General features: G+C 36.5%; 1 protein-coding gene across 4 annotated transcripts in view; it reads right to left on the bottom strand.

The window, feature by feature from the left end:
* LOC131036811 (putative methyltransferase At1g22800, mitochondrial) overlaps nucleotides 1-24,428 on the bottom strand; it is a 151,222-nt gene that overhangs the window by 32,270 nt on the left and 94,524 nt on the right. For 3 of the 4 annotated variants that reach the window (XM_059221488.1, XM_059221485.1, XM_059221486.1), the window contains exons 4-7: nucleotides 11,927-12,065; nucleotides 11,637-11,706; nucleotides 11,453-11,517; nucleotides 11,248-11,326 (exon numbers count right to left, since the gene is read on the bottom strand). In XM_059221488.1, the coding sequence (XP_059077471.1) occupies nucleotides 11,248-11,326; nucleotides 11,453-11,517; nucleotides 11,637-11,706; nucleotides 11,927-12,065 (353 nt within the window). Of the gene's footprint in view, nucleotides 1-11,243; nucleotides 11,327-11,452; nucleotides 11,518-11,636; nucleotides 11,707-11,926; nucleotides 12,066-24,428 lie in introns of all 4 variants that reach the window. The other variant, XM_059221487.1, reaches the window with a different exon arrangement.

The raw sequence follows: 24,428 nt of genomic DNA, 5'->3' as shown, positions 1-24,428 counted from the left end.
ATATCTTGGACCACTAGGGACAAATCATAGGAATTGATAAGCACACAATTATACTTAGGGGGGCAGGGGGGTGAATCAGTATAATGCAACTTTTACCGGTTTAGAAAATTATCAATCACAAGAACATCTTAACTCAACATCAATAATCATGCACATGAAAAGAACACAATAACACAAGAAATTACATTAAAACCCTTGGAAGAAAACCACGGCAAAATATTGTTTTTTACTTATCTTCTTTTAAAAAAAATTGTAGGCACCAACCCCTCGTTCAATTTGTGAGCACCAACCCACTGGAAGCACCAACTCCCACTTCTGAATTTGTAGGCACCAACCTACCGATCTCTTGAATAGAAGGATCCAATCTTCAAAGTACAATATGTAAATGTATGCAAACTTCCTCTTCAAATTTTCTCCATGAATCTGCTCATACCTTTGTTGAAGTCTTCACAATACTCTTTCACAAATCATGCATAAGTTCATTCCAGTGTCTTCACAAAATAAATCAAAAGAAACTCATAAATCTACTCATGTATTTGACACACACACACACAAATATACATATGCCCTAACCTCTTCTTAATCCTTCCCTTCATGCACACAAATAATCCTTCATATGGTGCTCATAAGTCTACTTTCAATGCTGTTCAATCAGCACTTGCAATTGATATTCTAACTTTCAATGATGCTACAAATGCAACCATTCATGATGGTCAATTTGGTGGGTCAATTCTGGGAGGCAATAGTGTTGTTAATAAAGATAAAAGTAAGGAGGTTGACAGAGAGCAACTTTGCTATGCATTTGATATTCTTCCTTATTGTGTAGATTCCAATGACAATGAGGCTCGCACCTTCCTTGTAGCAAGTGAGAAAGATGAGTGTGAAAGTGTGATGACTTAACTCAAACTGCTTTAACTATGAAGATCTTGACATGGACAATTTTTAAAAATTGGTTTGAAACAGCTATCTTTTGCTGATAAGGAATGCATTGTGGACATATTTCTTAGCTCATTGGTTGAGCATGTTAATGCTGATGCTGTGTGTTCTAATATGGATCACGTTGCTAGTCTTTGGGAGGAAGAAGGAGAACAAATTATCCATCATTTTCTTAACAGCAAGTTTTATAAAGCAGACAATATTGAATGACAAAAAACAGAGGGGCAATTTGAACAATGTGAGTCTTCACATGAAGTTCCTCAAATTTCTGAATTATATGTTGAAGATGTGGAGTTGGATTTGAATCAATTTTATGATTCAATCATGGAGAAATACATCAGCATTCGTGGTGCAGCTGGGTTGCAAACTTTGGATGAATTAGAGCACTCACACGGCCCAGCTAGAGGTTGCAACTAAATGTGAAACACTTCTGCTTGGTGTTTAGCATGATAGTTTTCTTCATGTTGATATGTATGCAGGTATGGATGTGCATCATACTACCAAGGAGCATGCAGGTATTTTTTATCATATGGAGGAGCATGAGAATGGCTCCTATTACTTGTGTTACCATGTTCAAATAACATTCATTTTCCATTTCCAGCACGATGACCAGAACACTGGCAATTTGTATGTGAAGAGCACACACAAAATACTGGGGGGGAGCGGGGATGAACCAGTATTTTAAACATTTAAAAACAAAAAACCTCATAAAACATAGATATAGAATTGAGAGCAAACATAAAGACAAAAACACCAATTTTTTCTCGTGGAAAACCCTTTTGGGTAAAAAACCACGGGGCACAACAGCTTTCACTAACAAATGGGCACCAACCCAAATTACAAAACTGAGCACCAACTCTCCTCTCCTCAAAGCACCAACTTCAGTTTTCAATTTACTCAGACCTGAGGTAGGGTTTTGAGACCCAAATGTAGGAGAATGATTATGTTCTTGTTTTGAAAAGAAAAGAATGTTGTTTTCAGTATTTTTTCTGTTATTTGAATTTATTTTGTTTGTTGGGCAAATATGGGAGAAGAGGGCTTTGAATGCATTTCAATTTCCTTGAGTTTTAGGGGTTGATTTTTTTTAAATCTTTGTATTGTTTTCAGTGATATTCAAATATAGTAGTATGGATTTCTTGTTGTGTAGGGTTTTGTTGATATGCTTCAGAATTATCCTGCTCTTATTATGGTTGTAATCTTATTTATATGCTATTATTTCCATTTGTTACTCAAACAAAATCAATTTGTGGTGTTTTGGGTGAATCAGGTAGTGTAGTTTTATCAATGTTTTGTGGGTTTAGTAGAGATTTTGGAAAGAAAATATATATCATTTGCTACCCTGTTAGATCATTTAAGACCTTATATTTTGCTGTTAAATATCAGAAAATACATTTCCATGGTGTCCTATTAGATTACATTCAATTTGGTGATCCTTTGTGCAAGTCTAGTTGATCAGCTTTGTTGTTTTTCGATTGATTTGGCAAGATAAATTGTGAATGTATTTTTCAGATCTGAAGTGAATCATTGAATTATTGCAATGTTCCATGGCCGTTGGGGATGGGGAGACGGGGGGATGCAAGGATGGGCTTCAGGGATGCGGGGACAAAGGGCCAAAGTTTCGGGGACGGGGGCACGTGGGCCTTGGGGGGGGAACGCATCCCCATGGAACACTGAATTGTTGTTGAGGGAATAATAGGATCTGAAATAAATCCTTAATACTTTTGGGGACATTTCAGTTTGAGTCTCGTACTTGTTTGACTTTGTTCATCGGTTCGGTTGTCCAAATGGATTTGAGAGGATTGTCATGAGATTGTTCTCTGTTGTATCAATGTATGGGTGTCAGTAAGACCTAATTTGATATTGATTCATGCTTGCTTATGTTTTCCTATGCTTGGATGTAAGAATATCCTATGGTTATGGCATTTGGAAATGAACTCATTGACGTATCTTATTGGTAAGGCCTAAAGAGGCCCTATGTATGATCTATGATTTTGATTCTTGATTATGAATTCATGTATGACTGATTTGATATATCTATGCTATTGATGTTTATCATACCTTGAGATGGAACCCTAGGTTAGAGGTGTCTAGGTTCAAGTTAGGGACAGTGGCCCTCAAGTACATGTCGAGGCCCTAAAGTGGCTACCAGGATCTCTCATTGAGAGTTAGATTAATCAAGTGATAACATTAAATTAAATAAGGGGTGGGTAGTTGTAGAACACACATTAATAAGATAATTGCCGGTGCCCCACTCATAGCTTGGAGTGCTCATTTAGACTCAAGGTGAGATTGGGAAGGCCTGTAAGGCAGATCGAACTTCCTTGCCTCCATGGAAGGTTTATTCGGCACCACATGTGCAGTCAAATGGGTGTCGGGGGCTGGAGTTTGGAGAGGGTCAAAAAGCCAGGATCACTCATGTTGAAGCCATGTGATGACACTCTTCCCTAGTACCCTATCCTATGTGGTGGTGTGAAGCCTTTGGTGAAACCTAGCAACAAGTCGTGTTTGCTCATATGTATCCTTGTGTCCTAGTTTGCTTGTGGGGCCTCATGTTTATTTCCTAACCACAATGGGGTGGACCTAAGGGTTCCACATGGTCGGGAGGTTGTTGCCTACCTCCATCAATGATCGATGGACATGTTTGTGCGTTGGATGGATCCTATGTCTTCTTTCCAATTTTCTCTCAGTATTTGGTGCAGATGATTCAGTGATGTGTTAGGAGATGCTGGGTATTTAATTATCATTATTATTGTATCATTGTAATGGTTTCATTATCATTTTAATTTGGACACTCCCTTAGGGAGATTGATGTAATGTAAAGTAGTTTGGTGGAATCAAAAGAATGTAATTCTAGATTAGTGTTAAGTGGTTTGGTGTTGGTACCGACTACTCTTGTGTGATTGGATGTATCATTATATCTTTGCAAAGGTTATCATAGGAATACTTAAATTTGTGATTAAAATGAATCTAATGTTAGATATGTTTACTCGTGTAAATGCTATGTCATGATGATTATTACAGTTGAGTTATGTATGTTGTTTAGAGTATTGCTTAGGTAGTGATGTTAGGAAACCTAAATGAGGACGTAATTAGGAGAATTATTATCTTCCGCTTGTGCAAATATTATATTTAATTTCATGTTGAGTTTGTAATGTTATGTAATTTGTTAAAAAAATATATTGCTATGTTTAATTGTTTAGTTAGTTGTTGTCCTTTGGGGTTCCTTGGCAAGGCATTACAACTTGTATCAGAGCCTAAGTTTCTACACTGGGATCACTAGTTAACGGTATTGCCCTTAGTTTTGTGTGATGTGTTGTTGTGGCAAGTTACATATAGTGCTTCTTGTTTATGTGTTTGTCCTCCTAGATGCATGCTAGGGAAAAGGTCATGAAGACCCTAGAGGATGTTTGATTGTGTTTGCTGGTGCTATCTCTTCTTAGATTATAGTTGTTTACTAACAATATCGGTATATGTCTCTTGTGCATGCTCTTAATATAAGTAATTGCTGATTTGATTCTTTGTGGCCTTGTGTTGCCCTGTGATTTCTAGTGTCTTCTTGAGTGTAAAGATACTATTAGACATATGGATGATCATGTTTATAGACCTGAATGAAAGTGTGTATACCCCTCCTTATTCCTCCTTATTGATGATGGTATGTATATATTTAAGATTAAATTTTTATTGACTTTATTATATCGGAATGATGAATCGTTTCCCTTAGATTAATGAAATGAAGTGCCTCCATGCTTAATATGTATGAATGCTATTTGTTATGTATCATGATGAATATAAGATGAACTTGATTTGTTATAAATAATGTTTGGTTGGTAACTCTCTCTCTCTCTCTCTCTCTCTCTCTCTCTCTCTCTCTCTCTCTCTCTATATATATATATATATATTTAGGTATATAATTAGTAAGGATGCCACTTGGTGTTGTAGTTTGTATCGATTAGAATCCTTGAGTGCTTACTTATGATAATCTAGTGTGTATAAAAGGAATGTGTGAATTAAACAAGCTCGCTCTCTCTCTCTCTCTCTCTCTCTCTCTCTCTCTCTCTCTCTCTCTCTCTCTCTCTCTCTATTTAGGTATATAATTAGTAAGGATGCCACTTGGTGTTGTAGTTTGTATTGATTAGAATCTTTGAGTGCTTACTTATGAATATAATCTAGTGTGTATAAAAGGAATGTGTGAATTAAGCAAGTTTTCAGTTGAGGGCCTAAGTTCCTTATTGCATTCAGGACCCTATAAAAATGAGCGCTTAGAGGAATGGCTTTTTGCGTGATAATGTTAGAAAATCTTTTGAGAGGTTTGATTAGTAAGTCGTGTATAGAGTAAATTTTGTTTATAAAGTAAGGAAGATGCATTGCAAGTTAAAAGTTGTGCTTATTAAGAGGAGATCACCCTTGCATGTTCTTGGTTGTTTTGGAAAGACGAATTATTTTAACCTTGCAGGAGATCTACATGCTTTTTAAGAGATATGAATGTTGTGCTTGACCAGGTGAAAATGTTTAACAATGATGTTATAACCTTCTTGAAATTGGAGGACCTTGTGGAGAAAATTGGGAACGAATCTGACCTTCAGTACTGCCTATGACCCACAAACAGACGGGCAGACTGAAGTGGTCAATAGATCATTGGGAAACTTGCTTAGGTGTCTTACAAAGGAGCATGGGCAGAAATGGAACCTTGTTCTCCCGCAGGCAGAGTACGATTATAATGATTCCCTCAACAGGAGCATAGGGAAAACCCCATTTGAAGTGGTGTATGGTCTGAAACCAAGAGGTATTTTTGAACTCAGAGATCTGAGTGGGTTGGAGAAGAGAAGTGCAGAAGGAGAGGAGTTTGCCATAGCCATGAAAGACATACATGAGCAGGTCAAGGAAAACATCAAGAAGAGTGGGGAAAAGTACAAAAAGCATGCCGATTTGAAGAGGAGGAATGTTCAATTCCAAGTTGGAGATTTGGTACTTGCATGCCTGAAGAAAGAGAGGCTACCTAAGGGCAAATACACAAAGCTACTGATGAAAAAGACTGGGCCATGCAAGGTGGTCCATAAGTTTGGTGAAAATGCCTATGAGATAGAACTCCCTCCTAGAGTTGCTATCTCCCCTATTTTTAATGTTGCTGACCTCTACCTTTTCAAAGGATTTGTGGATGCAGGTGCAGGTGTTGATGCTGATGTTGTTGATGATGATTGGGTTAGAGATCTACCCCCTACCGAACCATTGAAGCTTGAAGCCAATTTGGACACTAAGGAGGTCATAAGAACAAGGCATAAAATTTACAATGAATATCTTGTCAAGTGGCATGGTTTACCTCCTAAAGATGCAACATGAATGTCTGAAGAAGATGTTAAAAGGCATTGGACTTCAGTACAGGAGCTGATCTCAGGTGGAACCTGAGAATTTTTCCTCTCCGGGTGTATGGTGTAGGGGCACCCTAGCAATTTTGCTCATATGTTGTCATTAGGTGTCTAGGTTGGAGTTTTGTGTGTTTTGTCATTTGTTGATGTAATAAGGTGGAATGAAGACCATTTGCAATGAATGTGAGTCATGTAGGGTCCTTTAGTAATGTTTTGTCAAGTTGCTTTGCAACTTTGTCAATTCTTGGTTTGAAAGGAATATGAACGGTCATTTATTTGAATGGAAGTTGTAGACCGTCGGGATTCAGTACAAACATGTTTATAAGGCCTCAAATACTTGGAGGCAAGGTTGTTGAAGCATTCGAAGGGAAAACAATAAGCAATAACTGTTTTTTCTGCAAATTTTCAGTGTTTTCTGCAATTTCTTGGTTCTGTGCGGCCCCGAACAGTTGAGTTATGATCTGAAACTCATGTAATTTGTGCAAGCTATGAATCACCTGTAATTTGGTCGAAGTGTGGTTGAATTTCATTGAGAAATAAGTGAGTTTGAAGGTTTTCTTTGAAAACTGCCTAAAAACCCTAGGTTCAAGAGTTTGAAGACAAGAAATGTAAATAACAGCCCATTCCATCGTTGAATCTTGGCCAAACTCAGTGGAATTGAGGCCTTTGGTTGGTTTTTAATGTTTTTGTCATCTTTTGGAGCAGGGGATGGAGTTTGGAGGGTTTTTGTCCAAATCCTAGCCTAACATCTTCATGTGTCAGGCTTAGATAGATTGGTGAACTGATATGACAGCAATTTGGTGGTGAAGTTTGATGTAACTAATTGTGTTTTGCGACCCTATGTGACAGGTTAAGACTGCTGGAGAGGAGTTTAGGTGACTGGTGATTGAATTTAGGGTACTTGCTTTGGGAAAGTTGCCTATTTTGGCCTGGTAGCAGCGTAGCAGACCTAGTTTGAGGAATTTGTTCCAAACAACCTATGTCCCAAGGGAGATATGTTACTAAGAAGCCAATGGGTATCTGAGATGGTCATTTGTTTGCCTCTGTACGGCCTTCCCTAAAAGATATGCCTGAAAAATTAGTTTTGGAGACGAAACAAGGAAATCTATGAATTCCACCAATATCAGAGTTTGAAACTTGAAGAACATGTTAAATAGTGTTGATTGAACCTACACAACCCTGTTCTGCATCACGTAGCCAATCTTCTTCAGGAGGGTTTTCATCCTCCAAAAGGCCAAGATGGACTGCGTTCAATCTCCAAACCCCAAGGGTTTCACCAAAGAGAAATAACATAATTTATATGATGCCAAAAGAGCCCCTCAACTGCCTTGAATACTTTTTTCCCACCAAACTTCTAGAAAGCACCATGTAAAATTCACTTTTAATTTTAAACTCCATTTGGCTCTGAAAAAGACCTTTTCATTAAAATAATGATAATTTAACATGCAAGGTTCCTGTTTTATGCATCCATGATTTAAAACTTTTTGTCCTGATTCCGACAAGCTATAACACTAAAGTGCATTTCAAATATTTTAAATAATACCAAGCAACCTTAGAAAAACCATTAAAATAGTCATTGATGTACGCAATTTGTGGAAACTACCAGAAGTTCAGAACACATCAAAATCAAAAACTCCAATGCAGTAATATGATGAATAATGATAAACGAAGCCAACAAAGTGACTTACTATAAATAAATGTTCTCTCCAAGATTCTTGGAAATCACACCAAAAGCTGAAAATCACCCGATAAGTGGCATATGAGTCCTTGAGACTAACTGAACTCACTGATGACATCAAAGTCCTTTGTTAATGCAAATAGAAACCCAGAAGGTCAATGCGAACTACAATGTAAGAGACCCTGAAAATGGAGACATTATGATGCATGCTATCATGTCAATGGGCCACAGAGGGTTGCTGGTTCAATGAGAAGTGTTATGCAAGAAGCTCCAAGGGAGCATATTTTCTTGTTTGGTTTCTTCTCATAAATCTACTTCTTGGTTATCATTATTTCCATGTCGGTAATTTTGGTGATTCTATTTGACTCTAAATGTTCTTACTTATCTTGATTTGATTTACTAGAAGACCTAGTGCCACATTTAACAAGGTTAGTAGGCACCTTAGTTTTCTTGTTGGAAGAAATTTCCGCCATGTTGCCTTCAAGAGAAAAAACAACAAATTCTTTTGTAAAGAGACCAATTGATGTTACCTTTAGCAGCACTGACATACAAATTCCATTGTGGGAATTGGGATGTAATCCTTAGGAATCTTCGAAGGTTTCGGATCACACTCTGTGATCCATCATCAGGATGAAAGAGAGAAACATAAGAATGAAAAATCAGTGATGCAAAAAAACATACACAATCACACGCAGAAAGAACAGCTAACTACATTATGGATTGTGGAAAATTGATATCTCTAATCTTCAAAGGATTAAGTCTATCTAAAAAATATTTGAAGTTACAAGAAAGCAAAGTGAAAAATAATTGATCTATAGGAAAAATTTAAAGAAAAATGGAATGCAAGAATGACCCAACCAAAGAAAGGCTAAGATTCACATTAGGTTCACCAATACATATGCACTAAGATATGGTGTCTAAAATTGACATCTAAATAGCAAAAAGTTCAAGGACTCTCTTAGTTAAGACTTATAGTACACTATAGGACAATAAGTAAGCCAAGATATAAGTACGGAAATATGGAAGGTAATAAAGTAAGGCAACAATGTCTAAACAATATCCAAAGCAATAAGCAGCACCAATGTAATAAACATGCAATATTATCAGACAAAAGATAATTATCTAGGGTTGATTCATTGCTGCATTGATATCTAGCTTTGCTTGAAATTTTGTATAGAGATGGTTGTAGGTGGAATCAAAAAGAATAGAAGACCATATTAGGGTAGTCCTAAGGCTTGGTATAAATTGCTAGTGAATCCTCTATTCGTAAATGTAATTTCCCCTACTAGGTTTAGGCCTGTTTTAACCATAATTAATCTATTTCAATATACTTATGACTAAACTAATTAGGAGACAAATCTATCTTAACATGAATCAAATCTGTGATATTCCATAGTTCAATTAATTTATCAATTATTAATAAGAAAATTGTTCATCTACCATACTAGATAATTAATTATATCATATTAAATAATTAATTTTATCATCCAGAATTCTTAATGCAAATGTCAACCTTTGTTACTACTTCAGTTCTAAGGAAGAAGAGGACGTCTATGTTACCAAAGCACTTAGAGACCAAAATACAATAGGCTCCCTCACAGTTTACGGATCTAAGCCCTTACCCTATCTTGGGACCATGCCCTCAAAGTTTACAGGACGCTGATCCTTACCCTATCTTGGGAATCATCCTATTGATTGGATTTAGACTGCCCCTTTTTGGAAACAACTCAATCCCCAACTTCTTAAATACTGACAGTAGTAACAAGCCTTATAAATAAACATATTCTTCTGACTGTTATCAACTTAAGAGCTCTTTCTGATTTAGATTCTAATATTGTTATTTGTCTGATCAAACATTATATATATATATATATATATATATAATGTAGTATGACTGCCATACATATTGCAGTCTATATTAATATTACTATTAAATTCTGCACAAGTACATTATCAGGCTTCATATATTAAGCATACACATTAAACACATTCCCATGCATACCACCAAGATGTTACTGCCTGTAAGTTAATAACAGTTCTGATCTGATCTGATCGATGGTGATATACTGAAGAGGACTGATGATGTGTTTTCCGATTGAATGCTGATTCCTTGATGATTCAATCTGCCTTTGTTACTATATTTATTACTGAGTGATGCAAATATCTGCATAGGTGTTCTTATATTTATTCTTGATGATCCCCCCCCCCTCCATCATCTCATCCTCCCTTCTTATATTGCTGAAAGGAGGTTTTGTTTGAAGTGGAACTTCCTCATGAAAGGTGGTGTCTCCTCCTTAAAACTTAATCCCTGCTTTCCCAACTACTTGTTGCCTTAACAAATCATACTTTATGCCCTTCCCTAACCCATAATCGTCTATCTTCAAATTGTAAACATTATTAGTCTAATCTTGTTACCCTGCCTCTTTACTCATGACTATCCAATGCTGATGTTCGCTGCTTTTGCTAAAGGATAATTGTGTCTTTATTATTACCCTAATTGCAGCACCATTAAATCATTGACTAAGTCAATGTTTATCACTGCCTGGTAAACACTGGTTCTGAATTCTTTCATTTGCCCAAATCTCATTTCTTCCAGGTTATTTTGGGGACATGAGATTAAATCTCAAAGGCATCTACATACAACTTTCCTTCCTTCAAAGAGACTTCTTTACCTTAAAACCTATAGAATCCTCTATGGAGAATTTGTTTATTGTGACTACAAAGCAGGGCAAATCACTGATTGTAGTTTATATAATTACAATGGGGAAGCCTCTGAAAATGGATGTGATCCCTAAAAAACCATCATTTCTATTTAGCAAATGTCACAACCCGTTGTTGACGAGGTCAATGGGAGCTTATGTGATAGCAGACAAAAATGTACATAATTAATCATAGATGGTGACATTAGCCATCTGAAGCTCATTTACAAATAAGTGCCCAATGATACTAACTACACATTATCGGGACAATATAAGGGCATTATGGGGATGATAAGAGGACAAAAAGTAAACAAACGGAGCACTGAATGGGGATCTTATGAGGGCATGATGATAAAGTAAAGTATGGAAGCAAGGACCTACAATACACCTCTTGATAAGAAAACTCAAGTCAATACACCCCAATCCCAACCATGGGCAAGTACTTGACAGCTTAATGAATTTTGAGGTATATAAATTGTCTACTTGTTATTGTGAATAAACTTTCCTAATCTAATGCTAACAAATATTTGTTTTCATTATGCATGGTGACTGTCCAATAGGTCATACCTACTTGAGCCAATGGAGAAATACGAGGGCTGATACCCCCTTCACGCTCCATTTGTGCCACTGTACATGCAATCCTCAATTCCCTAAGCACCACACAACGTTATTCAATCATATGAGCATAATGATATCATGGGATACCTTGGGACCATATGATGTATTAGTGAATTGTGATTCTACAAGCAACAAATAAAACAAGAATCAAGTAGTACCTTAACGTTTCACCACCAAGAATAGCTACTAGAAACATTCCATCTGGCTTCAATGCACTTTTGCACTGCCAAAAGAAAGAAATAATAATCAGTTTCCATAAAAAGTATAAAATTGTCAATATAAGTCATGTCTTGCATCAAATGATTTCCTGAAGCCTTAAGGATCCTTAAAGAGTAATATTACTTGTATCATAGCACCAGGAAGATCATTCACCCAATGGAGACCCAAACAACTGATGATGAGATCCAAAGAACTGCAAACAACAAGAGTTAGAGTTTTGTAGTCGAAAGGATAAGTTCTATACACAGGCATGGAACTTAAGGCATCATTAAATATTAATGCAAACATTCTATAATGGGTAGCTACCACAATAAATGAAGAAAGTAGAAACTAACTAGCATTCATGTTATCCCTAAGTTCCAAATGAAGGACACAGTAACCTCCATAGGATTAATTAAGTAGACCCTATATACCTTTGTTTAATAGGCAAAAATTCTTCATCTCCAACCACATACAAGGTTTCAATCTTTGGATCAGAAATTTTTTCCTCTATTCTGCATTTCTTAATCATATCCGGCGACATATCCATCATAATGAGTCTTTCAATCCCCCCTATATTATAAAAGAACATAAATTAATTTATGTCTTATTCGTAGACTTCTCCATATTTTAAAAAAGGTGAGAGTTCACTTTCAAAAGAATTTAATTTGAAAGCAAGTGAAATGTTCATAAACAAAACATAAATTAAAGTTGAACAAAATGATGCTATGAAGTTTGACCAAAAAATCCTTGGTAAATTCAGCAAAGTGACCAGCATGATATTCAGCAGATATTTTTCAAGTTGAATACCTGAAGCATAAACTAATTAATGCTAATACAAATAGGCATTCATTCTTTCCAAATTAAAGCTACAGTTTTTAGTTGTCCTCTATTATATTTATTTATTCTAAGGTACAAATGAAATAAGAAGTCCACGTAATGAAACCAATGAATTGCAGTACCTAGAGGCTAGTATGATGTCATGTCCCCTTTCTAGAATGGACATCAGAGACGGAGGAGTTGGCCTATCATTGGAGTCTCGTAGGCTAGCAGAGGTTGATTGGGACTCATTCAGTGCATATAGTGATTGGATTTTGGCTTTACAGGCAGTTTGGAGCCAGTTTGGAGTAGTTCCTAGATTTTAGGGGGTATCCCTAAATTTTAGGAGGTCGTGACAGTTGCCAGTCATGAGGTTATTCATGACCTTTTAGATGGTTTCAGTTTCAGGAGATTTGGGCGTGTTTCCTAGTTTCTAGGAGCATCCCTAGATTTTTGGGATGAGACTGCCAGTTGATCCATGATTTCCGACTTCAGTCATAGACAGGTGGCAGGTTCCGTTTCAGGCTTTTGGAGTCATTTGAGCCTTCTACAGCTATTTGGGATATATTTTTAATATATTTAAATATTTCCTAAGTTAGCGTTTAATTATTTAAATAAGGCTATGTTTATAGCCATTTTGGAGTAATAAGGGGTTTTTGGCCTCATCTGGATTCGTATCCCTTGGTGTAATAGCTCGTTGGAAAGCTCTTGGACTTTTCTAAATATTTCTCTTTTGACTCGGATCCTTTCGGTGAACGGATTTCTTTATATTTGAAAAAAGGTCATTTTCTATGCACTTGACAACTTAAAATGAGAAATATAACATTTTAACCCTAAACGCCCCATTGAGTCACTTTTAGGGTTCGAGCTAAGTGGGAAGGTGTTATAAGGAAGTTGAGACCTAATTCTTATTATCTTTTACACATTTTACATCTTGGATTTGAGATTTGGCTCTGGAAGAGCTTTTCAGCATCTGGGACGCCAACCCCAATGCCTTGCCTGTTTGGGACGTAGCCCCCAATACAGTGGTTTGGATTTGTTTGCAGCTATTAGCATCTTGGAGATTGTACGGCATTCTTCTGGAGGTTCAGCGATTCTAACAGAGTTCGTCGCGAGGTTTGGGGTTTCTAACCAATTGGGTGTACTTGGCAGTCGTACGGCTGTACCTGGCAGCCACTTTCCTTCCCACGTGCAGCACTTGGAGGGCTGGAATCTTGCCACAGCTTCATTCCTGGTTATGTTACTCTTTCAGCATCCAGGTTGGAATTATTCCTAATTGTAATCTTCCTGAAATTATTGGAAATCTTCATCTGGTCAAATATTTGATTTTATATTCAGAAATCGGCCTTGAATCGAATTTGTTTTGGCTGTATATGAACTTCATTTTTCAGTACTTTGTTCATGTACTTGTACTTCATTATTTACTTGTTGAAAAATCATCAAAATACAAAAAGAATTCAACCCTTCTGCAACTTTTGTCTATTTCTGAAAGAAAATATTAATAAGCAGGAAAAATCAATTTAAATAAAAAAAAATTACAGCAGATTGGTAAAAGAGATCCATCAAGGATCTTTCATATGATGTATCCTATATTGCTATTCTAAGATCACTATTGGCATGCATATCTTTCTTGTCATTGATTTTGAGCAGCATCTTGTCATTTTCTATCAGCATGCATATTATTCTTGTCATTCATTTTGAGAGGCATTGTAATGTCCCTACTAGTTAGGGATCACTGTCCTGCAAAAAAGATTGTTAGAATACAACAAATATATATATATATATATATATATAACTAATCCAACTTGCAATTTAACTTTAAAATACTTAATTAACACTAATCACAATTCTTATCTAATAAAAAAGGATACGAATGCCATACGGAGGTATGTCCTTAGGCGGCCGTGAAGCTCGCCTTCTTGGAACCCATCTTGGTTCCAACCCATCCAGGATATCGAAGGTGAATTCAATTCCTGTCTTGGATGTAATTTCTTACACCCAAGCCATCCAGGAAATCAAAGATTAATTCGATTCCTGTCTTGGATGTAACTTCTTACACCCAAGCCATCCACGAAATCGAAGGTTAATTCGATTCCTGTCTTGGATGTAACTTTTTACACCCAAGCCATCCAGGAAATCGAAGGTTAATTTGATTCTTGTCTTGGGTGTAATTTCTTACACCCAAGCCATCCAAGGAAGACCATATGTCAATTCCTTGCCTTCTGATGATGCATCTCATCATCCAAGTCCATCAGAGGGGACCGGCCAGATCCGTCTCTTCTTGGATGAACTTAGTCAACCAAGCCATATATATGCATATAGATATTCAGTATATACAGCCTACCAGGATTATCATAATCCCTCCATTAGGCTAAGGGAGTTTCCACCCTATAACCTCCATCATTTAATCCCATTTACATTTATAATTTATTACTACTTCCTATTCCATAATCCACAATTACATATTCCTAACTTAACATATATTCCATAACATATGTTCAGACGGTGTCCATTATAAAACATTCACATTTATTAACATATATTCCTATCTATTCATTGATATGTATTCATTAACGCATGTTTGTACATATTCATTAACATATGGTTTGCACTTATTCCTTAATATCTAAAAACCATTCATTAATGTCTACATTAAGAAATTCATTATCATATATATTAAATATACATTAATTACATTCATTAACATATGTATTAAATATTCATTATTAACATTCATTAATATATGTATTAAAATATTCATTATTAATGTTCCTTAATATATATATTAAAATATTCATTATTAATATTCATTGATATATATATTAAAATATTTATTAACTATAATCATTTACATAAACATTGTGACATCCTTACCTGTCTGCACCCGCAGTAGTAGATTCCGGTCTGCAGTTCCTTGTTGCTGTTTCACAGTGTTCCTTACACCTCGCGCTGCCTGTCCTCCCCTCAAACTGTGTGCTGCTGTCTTTGTTATACCCCGTGAAGGGTTGTACCCCTCCACGGGTCCCCTTCCGCATGAAGGGGTGCGGTGGGCTGCGATTACCGTCGCACCACTTCGTGCGGGGGTAATCGGGGGGAGGGGGGGCTCGTTTTAATTATATTATGCTTTGAATAGGGTGTTTTAAATACATTAAGTATTACATTGCCCTATTTCCATTTAATATATTAAATGTTAAATAACACTTTTCTTTATTATTATATATATTTTAAATATATTAAATATTAAATAACACTTTTCTTTATTACTATATATTAAATATTTTTCCTTTATTTTTAATATATTACTTATATTATCATTTTAATCATTTATTTACACTAACCTTATTTAATTAATCCATACATTAACATTATTAAATATTTTTACATCCGATGATACCATAGGGTTATCACAGGCATCTTGCCATCTCTTTTAAAAAGAATTACAGTGTTTTAGGAATTTTATTATCGATAGCAACTTCACTCTTGTCATTAAACGACTGTTGCTTTCCTTCTAGATTTTGATAGCTTGCATGCATATTGTTCTTGTTATTGATTCTGAGAGGCATTTTGTAATCCCTTTTTAAAAGAAACAAGTAGATCCCATCTACAGTGTTATAGGCATTTCTATATTAGTAACTTCACAATTGTGATTAAAATAAGATCACCATTTCCTCCTAGAATTTGACAGCTTGCATGCAGATTGTCATCATTGATTTTGAAATGCACCCTGACATCCCTTTTAAACAGAATTAAATACCATATTTGCAGTGTTTTAGGCATTTTTATTATCAATGTCAGCTTCACTCTTGCCATTAAAAAGGGTCTTCTCCTTTTATATACTCAGTTTTAGTCCAAACTTGAAGAGCCCTTATTGCACATTTTTTGTTTCATAAACTGTTTGATGTTGTTATCATTCTACAATAAATGCATGCTCCTATCAAACATCAAAATACATGTGTTTCATCCTGCTTGACTTTCTTTTTCAACAATTCTGAAGATCCATTGTATGTGGGTTCAGTTATAAATTCAACTAATGTTCAAAACATTTGATGCAGAAATACAACTTTCTCAGTTCTGTGAGGGCCGGAATATATTGTTGAGGGCCGGAATCTGTCTAAAAGTAAGTTCCCCTCTCATTGAGAGTTAAGTTTGCTGATGAGATCTGTCTTGTGGCACTTTTAAACAAAGTAGTAAAAGTTGACAACCTGGCAAAAACACCACATGATCCAAACATGTATTATTTACAGCATAATGCTAAACTTACTGAGACACACTACTTGCAAAAACAGAGTCATATTCCATGAATGCAAACATAGATAATAGAGAGAATGACATGTTCACTCAAAAAGGTAGTATGCAATGAATGCTTGGATATAGGGAGGATCTGTCACATTAGTGCCCTCATCCTGACTTCTGATTGCTATGTAATAAGTGGTTTACTAACTAGTTATCAATCAAGGCACAACTGAAAATAACCAAAAAGCGATTAAAACACTACCCAAGCTGACAATAAATGATTATAATAGAATCATGACAACAACAAAACATTAGTTTTATCCATAACATTGATTGCCATTCTCGAATAACATAGCTAAATGTATTATCTGACAAGTCAAGCTCTCCTCCAACACTACCTAGACAAAATAATTATGAAGAATGAGAGAAGGGACTTGAGGAGGAAATCCTTTAAGGGGTTGCTGCTGAAGAAGGTCCAATCTTGTGTCATTTCATCATCTGAACACCTCCTACATCATTCCTTTTAGCTGATCCCTTTCAAAATATACTGTATAAAATAATACCACTCAACCCCTTCGTTGGGCCATTTCTTTCTCATACTCAGTGGCCTCAGTGGCTTGATGTTGATTAAGTTGAGTCTGTCAGCAAATATGTTTCTGAAATCTTTCATGCAACTTCTCAATCAAAGGGAAGTCTCTCACCAAACAATGGAGGCCCTACTATAGATAGAACTTCAGCCCCAGCTATGTATAGGAAAGGGTCCAATGAATCCAGGGATGACACTCATCCACCAAAGGAAGGGCATCACAAGTTATCTTGTTCTTATGCCACTTTTCAATATACTTTCTATAGTAAGCCTAGTTCCCACTAGGCAGACTGCAGCATGAAAAACTGACCCTAGCAGGTGTGTTCAATGGAATGAAATGCTTCAAACATGCCTATGATGAGTGGAAAAATAGTTGGATGAGACATGGTGGGGACTTACTGCTGACTCATCTCTGGAGTAATCCACTCTGGCCATCCTTTACTCAAAAAAATGTTACAAACTCGGAGTTATGGTCCTCTTCTGTAGATCTCCTTATTCAAGATGTCTCACTCAAAATCAACAGAGCTTACTTATGGTTGTCAAATACAAATCCTTGACCTTCGTGACAATGCTAAGCATGATTTACACAATGAGCCTATCCTCTTCTAAGCTCTCTACAATGAAGCCTTGGATTTATCAAAGGATGTATCAGGGAAGAAGGTTGACTACAATGATATTCATCTCTACAAGGAACGGGAGATTCAGGTCACTTGACAGGAAAGGCTCTCTTCATCTATACCCTGATTCTGCTGGGCCATGCAGGGTATCCCTAAGGTTCAACACTAGACAAATTTGCTATAATCTTCAAGGATCTGCAAGAAAATTGGACCAGCTAACCTTAGCACCAACTTGCCCTTGAGATGTAGATCCGAACCTTATTTTAGCATAAGGAAGAAATCATATGCTGCTTTTGTCATGTCTACTTCTCAAGGTTGACAGCCTTGATCACTTTTTGTGGCCCAATTATTGCTAAATGTAGGCGACTTAGTGACACTTTATTAAGCCGTCCTTCTGAGACCATTTTGGCTTTTGTGTTAATTATTTAAAAGATTTTTCTATTTACTTTTTTTTTTGGAGGGAAAAGTTAAATTAAGGGTCCAAATTGTAATACCTATAAAGGCAAATGCCAGCCCCCTTCTTTGACATTCATTATGTTATTATTTTTTAACAAAGTTTCAAATTCAAACTCTCAAGGACAACCCCTTGGCGGCATGATCTAGAGGACAAAAACCCTCTGAGTTTTTTAGTATATACAGGATGAAACCCTTCAGTTTCTCCTTTGTGTTGGATGAACATTTGAGCCAAAAATTTGACTTCATCAGCTGGGTGAATTGTTCATTAAAATTCAGCGCCACATCTGCAAAATACTTGCATATTACTGCGCCCTCCATTGATGTTTGATAACAGGTTGACTAGACTGGCTGATGTATGTGATAAACTCCAGGGCCAGTTACAGAAACTAGGATTAGCTCTTGTCTTCTTTTCCAGTTACATACAACAGAAAATACAAAAAATCTCAGATTACTTTCAGTCTATCTTTCATTGATTCATCTGGATCAGTTTTTCAATCGTGTTAGTTTTACATTTTTTATTTTTTTTGATCGATAAGAGGCCGAAGCCAAGAATTTTATTAATCATTTTGAAAATTTACATTACTCCACTTGTGCGGGCGCCGGTAGGAAAGAGTGGAGGCGAGAAAACCTCCGGCCTTGCCCGGGACCGTAGTCCAGATAATCTTACATCAATATACAATAGTTTCAGATCTTAATAACACATCATCACCCCGGGCTAGGGTAAGCAAGTGGGAGGGTGTTTCTATTTTTTTCCCCTCCCTTACAAGCCCTTGATTACAAATTTCAGTTATCATTTATCCCCTGACTTCTTGAGGCATGGCTCTAAAATTGATCTCTGATTGCATATAGTATCTGTTAATTGCCAAGAGATATCCCTGTTTGTCCTGCATGGTTAGTTTCTCAAACACTTGACAAAATTGTTAGTGCATTTTAGTCTATTATTTCAAATGAAATTTTATCTATCGAGCTAGAAAATTACCACAACCAAATATCCTGTAAGGTCTATCCTCTCAGATCTTATACAAAGAGATAAACAGAACCTTAAACGTAGTTGGATATTCCTCATTATCCCAATTTGTAGACGGTGTTTCAAACATAAGACAAGTTTTGAAGAAAATGAGCCTCTCTTGATCGAATTTTGACCCTTCCTTAAAATGAATCTCCATTTTACCATCTCTTGTTTGTGCTCCTGGATGCTATCCCTAGTAATGGATAAAATCCAGGCTACAAAAACAAGAGTAGGTAAATGAGATTCTGTCATGCCAGGAATCGGCATACCCTCCCTCCCCTGTAAATTAATATTAGAGAGGGTAACGGGGCATATGATTATTCAAGGTTGGATATAACCTCTATCCATACCCCAAATATTTTGCATGTATGCCACATATAAGCCACAGTCAAAGATTTGTCAAAAGGTCACCCCAAAATAGAGAATTCTTCAACATATGGCACTTGAGCGTTGCAGCTAGTGTTTATTGTTCAAAATAGGCCAAACACATGAAAAAATTGAAGCCATTATTTCCCACCCTGATAGGACTTCCACCAATGTGAATAAATACCAATAAATGAATGCATCCAGATGCTTATAAATATCTATAGTATATATTCATATTACTGAGTGTCCAAAACAGAATGCTAATATAATGGTCCTATTTTCCATCTGCGTGTCTATATAAACAATCATTCCATCATGCCTATTTAATCTTAGTATCTTTAAAATTAACAGTTAAAGCAAACTATTTTAATGTCTTGTAGGTCGCTTAAGTTTGTTTTTAGGATTCGACAGTGTTAATATCTTCTCCAAGGTCTCTGTTAGTTACAAAATTAACACTATTTTACTGGGAATAGTAATATGCTTAATCGCCAGTATAGGCCAAACGTTTAGTATCAAAATTATCCCATACAAAATTAAAAATTGTCCCATGCACTCACCAAGGGCCAAAGCCTACTTACTCCGACCCAGAAGACGTGGTTGTAGCTTCCTCATCGTCCAAAACCAAGCCCTCTGCCTTGAGGAAGTCCTCAAACCAAGTAGGTTTTGGAGGGTGTTTCACATGAAATAAATACAGCAAAAAGTTGACATTCCCGTTAATTGCATCACTCCTCTCGCTGGTGAAGGTCGCACCATCCATAGAGATAATAGGAAGTCTAGGAACCGGCCTATTGTTCCGAATGAGGATGTCATAGTCTCTCGGCCTTGGGATTGTCCATTCGTTGTCAATGTTGACTAAAACCCGCTCCAGATCACCTAAGATTGAGGCAATGAAGACCTCCTCACACAGAGCACCTATGTCCTCTCGATTTTTGGAGGTAACCGTCACAGCAAGAAACATGGCGGCCACATCCGAGTTAGCTCTGGTTCTATCTGAATATGTGAGAAAGTCCGGACCAAGGATAGTCTCAACCGCATCAATAACTAAGGTATGGGGAAGGCGTATGATGCGCTTGAGGCGGTCCCTGGTAATAGCACCCTCAAACGCCATTTGCCTCTTAGAACTGGATAATTTGATCGGGGTATCCATCACCTGCTATTCTTCAATCCAAGGTCTTGTTGGATTAAAGAGCTTCTGAATTTTAACCTGAAGGCTTGGTTTAATAGCCATGTAGGGTAATTATGTGAAAGTCTAAGTTTTCTCAGCAATTCTAAAATCATGCGAGCCTTAAGCCCACTTTGGATGTTTCTTATTGGTTTAGTAATAATGCCATGTCCTTAAATGATGAGCCGCTTGAGGGAAAATCGTTTTGAGAAGCCAAATTTAATTTTGGCGGATGATCAAACGAGTTGCTGATACAAAAAGCCAACAAGTACGCCTTACCCCGCAGCCCTGACCTGTCATAATGGCTAGGATTTCTTGGGGATCATACTTGCTATGATGATCAGGCACTCTTAATTGGGGGTTTATTATTATATAATTTGTATTTAGATATGAGTGCCCCCGCCTACTAAGCTAATAACTGCTTCGAAAGATGAAAAGTTTAAACCTTTGGGCAAGTGTTTATGAATGATACCTAATGTATAATCATAAAATCTTGATAAATTTGTATATTAATAAATCCAAGTTGAAGATTTATCTGTATGAAATGTTCTAAAGGTATATTTTCATTTTGTATGTGTAGATATAAATATGATAATATATATTAATTGTTATGTTCGTTATATAAATATAAAATTATTGGTTTCGGATTATTTATATATATATGTGTGTGTGTGTGTGTGTGTGTGTGTATACAAATGTATATATATATCTAAAGTATATATATATATATGTGTGTGTGTGTGTGTATATATTTATATGTGTGTATATTTATCTAATTATGATATCTATATATTAATTCTGATATGTTCATTATATAAATATTTTAATTATTAGTTTCGGATTATAAATATAAATAAATTTCTGTATGTGTGGGTATATATTTATATACGTGCACACACACACACACACACACATATATATTTGTGTATATATATATATATATATATATATACACAAATATATATGTGTGTGTGTGTGTGTGTGTGCATGTATATAAATACACACACACACACACACACACACACACATATATATATATTGGAGGATTTATATATATGTGTGTGTGTGTGTGTGTGTGTGTGTGTGTGTGTATTTGTCTGATTATGGTTTATATATTTGTCTATTTCTGTGTATAAGAAAGTTTGAAAAAATTGTTGAGTATGTTAGTAAATTAATATGGGGCCTCAAATGATATCATTCAGAGGATTTGGAGGAAAGGTTTTCTCTTTTTCTCCTATAGGTCTGGGTTCCGACTGATTTTATGTATATGATAGGGTACAGGTTATGAGCAATTTATGTGACTGCTATCATATGGTATGAATAATGTTATAGTTATTTGTTGTGAAATGTTGTTTTAAGGATAAATGTTAGGAGCTACGTGGATTATTGTCTTACCATCAGCCCCCATGTTAGCAAGGGAATCAGCTCTTTTGTTGCCTTCCCTGTAGATATGATTAAAGATGACCCCGTCAAATGTTTTGATGTTTATCATTATCTTAGCCAGGGAGGCATTTAGCTTCCAATCAGGCATTGCCCCTTTCCTAAGGGCATTGATGATAATGGCCGAATCCCCTTCAATGACGATCCTCTTAATATTGAGTATAATGCATAGGTTTATTCCTACAGCAAGTGCTTGCATTTCTGCTACATTGTTTGTGCATTTACCAGAGGGGAGGGCCATATAGGCCACCTCATCCCCATTTGAATTATGAAGGTTGCACCCAAGACCAACACCCCCCGGGTTGCCCCTAGAAGCGCCATCAAAGTTAAGTTTAAACCATCCAACAATAGGGGGAAGCCACTTGCATTCCTTACGTAATATAAAGTTGGATGGTGGGCCTTTACCAATGAAGGGGGGTATCTTTAGACCTTTCCATCTTAGTTTCATTTTTTCATCCCAATAGGACATATTGACATCTCTCTAGTAATTGGAGGTCTGGTTATTTATTATTTCAACTATGGTGGCTTCAATTTTATTGGTCAATTGATACCATTGCATTTTACTATCTTTAAAAATCCTCCTATTTCTTTCCTTCCAAATTTCCCAAATCATAATGGAGGGGGCAATGATCCATAAATTTTCAAACATGCAGCCAATGTTCCGGATTGGCCAAGCTTGGAATAGATCAAAGATATTATTAGGAATAGGGGTATACCAAATCAGCTGATTTTTTAACCATCCCCAACAATTATGAGCATAATCACAAGTTACCAGGAGATGGTTAGAATTTTCTTCTTCCTTTTCACATAATGGACATCTGCGAGGACCTTCATATCTTAGTTTCCTAAAGGTTTCATTAGTGAGGAGTCAATTCTGAATAGCCATCCATGCAAACAGGCCTGCTTTCGGAAGGCACCTTTTATCCCAACAAAGAGTTAGGGGTAGGTTGGAACAAGGGATATTATCTTTATTCAGCAGTTGTTTATAACCATCCTTAGTTTCGTATTTCCCCTTATTGGATCCAGCCCATATCAGTTTATTTGTTTCAGAGTTTAAAGCAGCACTTCTTGAGGCTAGGATCCGAGATAAGAGGGATCTTTCCTGGGCTAGAATGTTTAGATAATCCATTGATTTCCATCTCCATGTTTTAAGGCGCCCAATGCTGAATTCTTCCGCATAATCTTTTACATGCACACCCCAGAGTTCTTCAAGGGTGGGTATGATCTTATTGAAGTTATGAAGAGTATTTAAGGGAGGATGAGCCCCCCAGGAGTCTCTCCAAAAAAGGGCATCCTGCCCATTACCAATGTTCCATGTTAGCTTGTCTGTTATGATATCTCTGCACTCCAGCATAAAGTTCCAAATTCTAGAACCTTTGTGAGGGTGGGCTGTCCTGAAGATGCTTATAGGATCTTGGTTATGCAGGTATTTATTATAAAGGATACATGCCCATTTGACTTTGGGGTTAGTATACATTCGCCAAACTAGCTTAGCACCCAAAGCTTTGCTTTGGATTTTTAGATCTTTGATGCCCAAACCCCCCATCTCCTTAGGCAAGCATATCTTATCCCAAGCGATCAATGGAAGTTTATATTTGTCTTCAGAGCCTTGCCAAAAAAAGGTCCTTATGTGTTTTGTGATCTCCCTTCTCTTAGATGCGGGAAGGTCCATGCATGAGAGTTGGTAAATTGGCATAGCTGAGAGAGCCACCTTGATCATAGTGGCCTTACCGGCAGAGGATAACTATTTTCCTTTCCATGAGGATATCCTATTTGTGATTTTGGAGACAACCTGATCCCATAGTTTGAATGATCTAATACCCTTGTCTAAGGGGAGTCCCAGGTATTTACACGGTAATTATCCTATTTTGTATTTAAGGATATTAAGGATTTTCCTTTGGAGTTCTTTATTTGTGTTAAAAAAGGTTATGTTGGACTTCAAAGTGTTAATTTCTTGTCGAGAGATGGTGGTGTAGTTTTTTAGGATTTTTTTAATTACTTTTGCTTCTATAGAATTGCTTAAACCAAACAACATGGTATCATCAACAAATTGTTGATGGGTAATAGGTTCCATGTCAGAGGTAATCTTAATACCGGTTAGTTGTTCTGTTTCTCTAGCCCAATTGAGCATTCTTCCCAGTGATTCTGCCATGATGATAATAAGAAAGGGGGAGAGGGGATCCCCCTATCTGAGACCTCTAGAGATTTCAAAAAAGCCTTTTGAGGCCCCATTGACTAGGATTGAAAC

The sequence above is a fragment of the Cryptomeria japonica genome, chromosome 5 (assembly GCF_030272615.1).
Source record: "Cryptomeria japonica chromosome 5, Sugi_1.0, whole genome shotgun sequence".
NCBI classification, from domain to species: Eukaryota; Viridiplantae; Streptophyta; class Pinopsida; order Cupressales; family Cupressaceae; genus Cryptomeria; species Cryptomeria japonica.
This window is presented reverse-complemented; position numbering and strand designations above follow the sequence as displayed.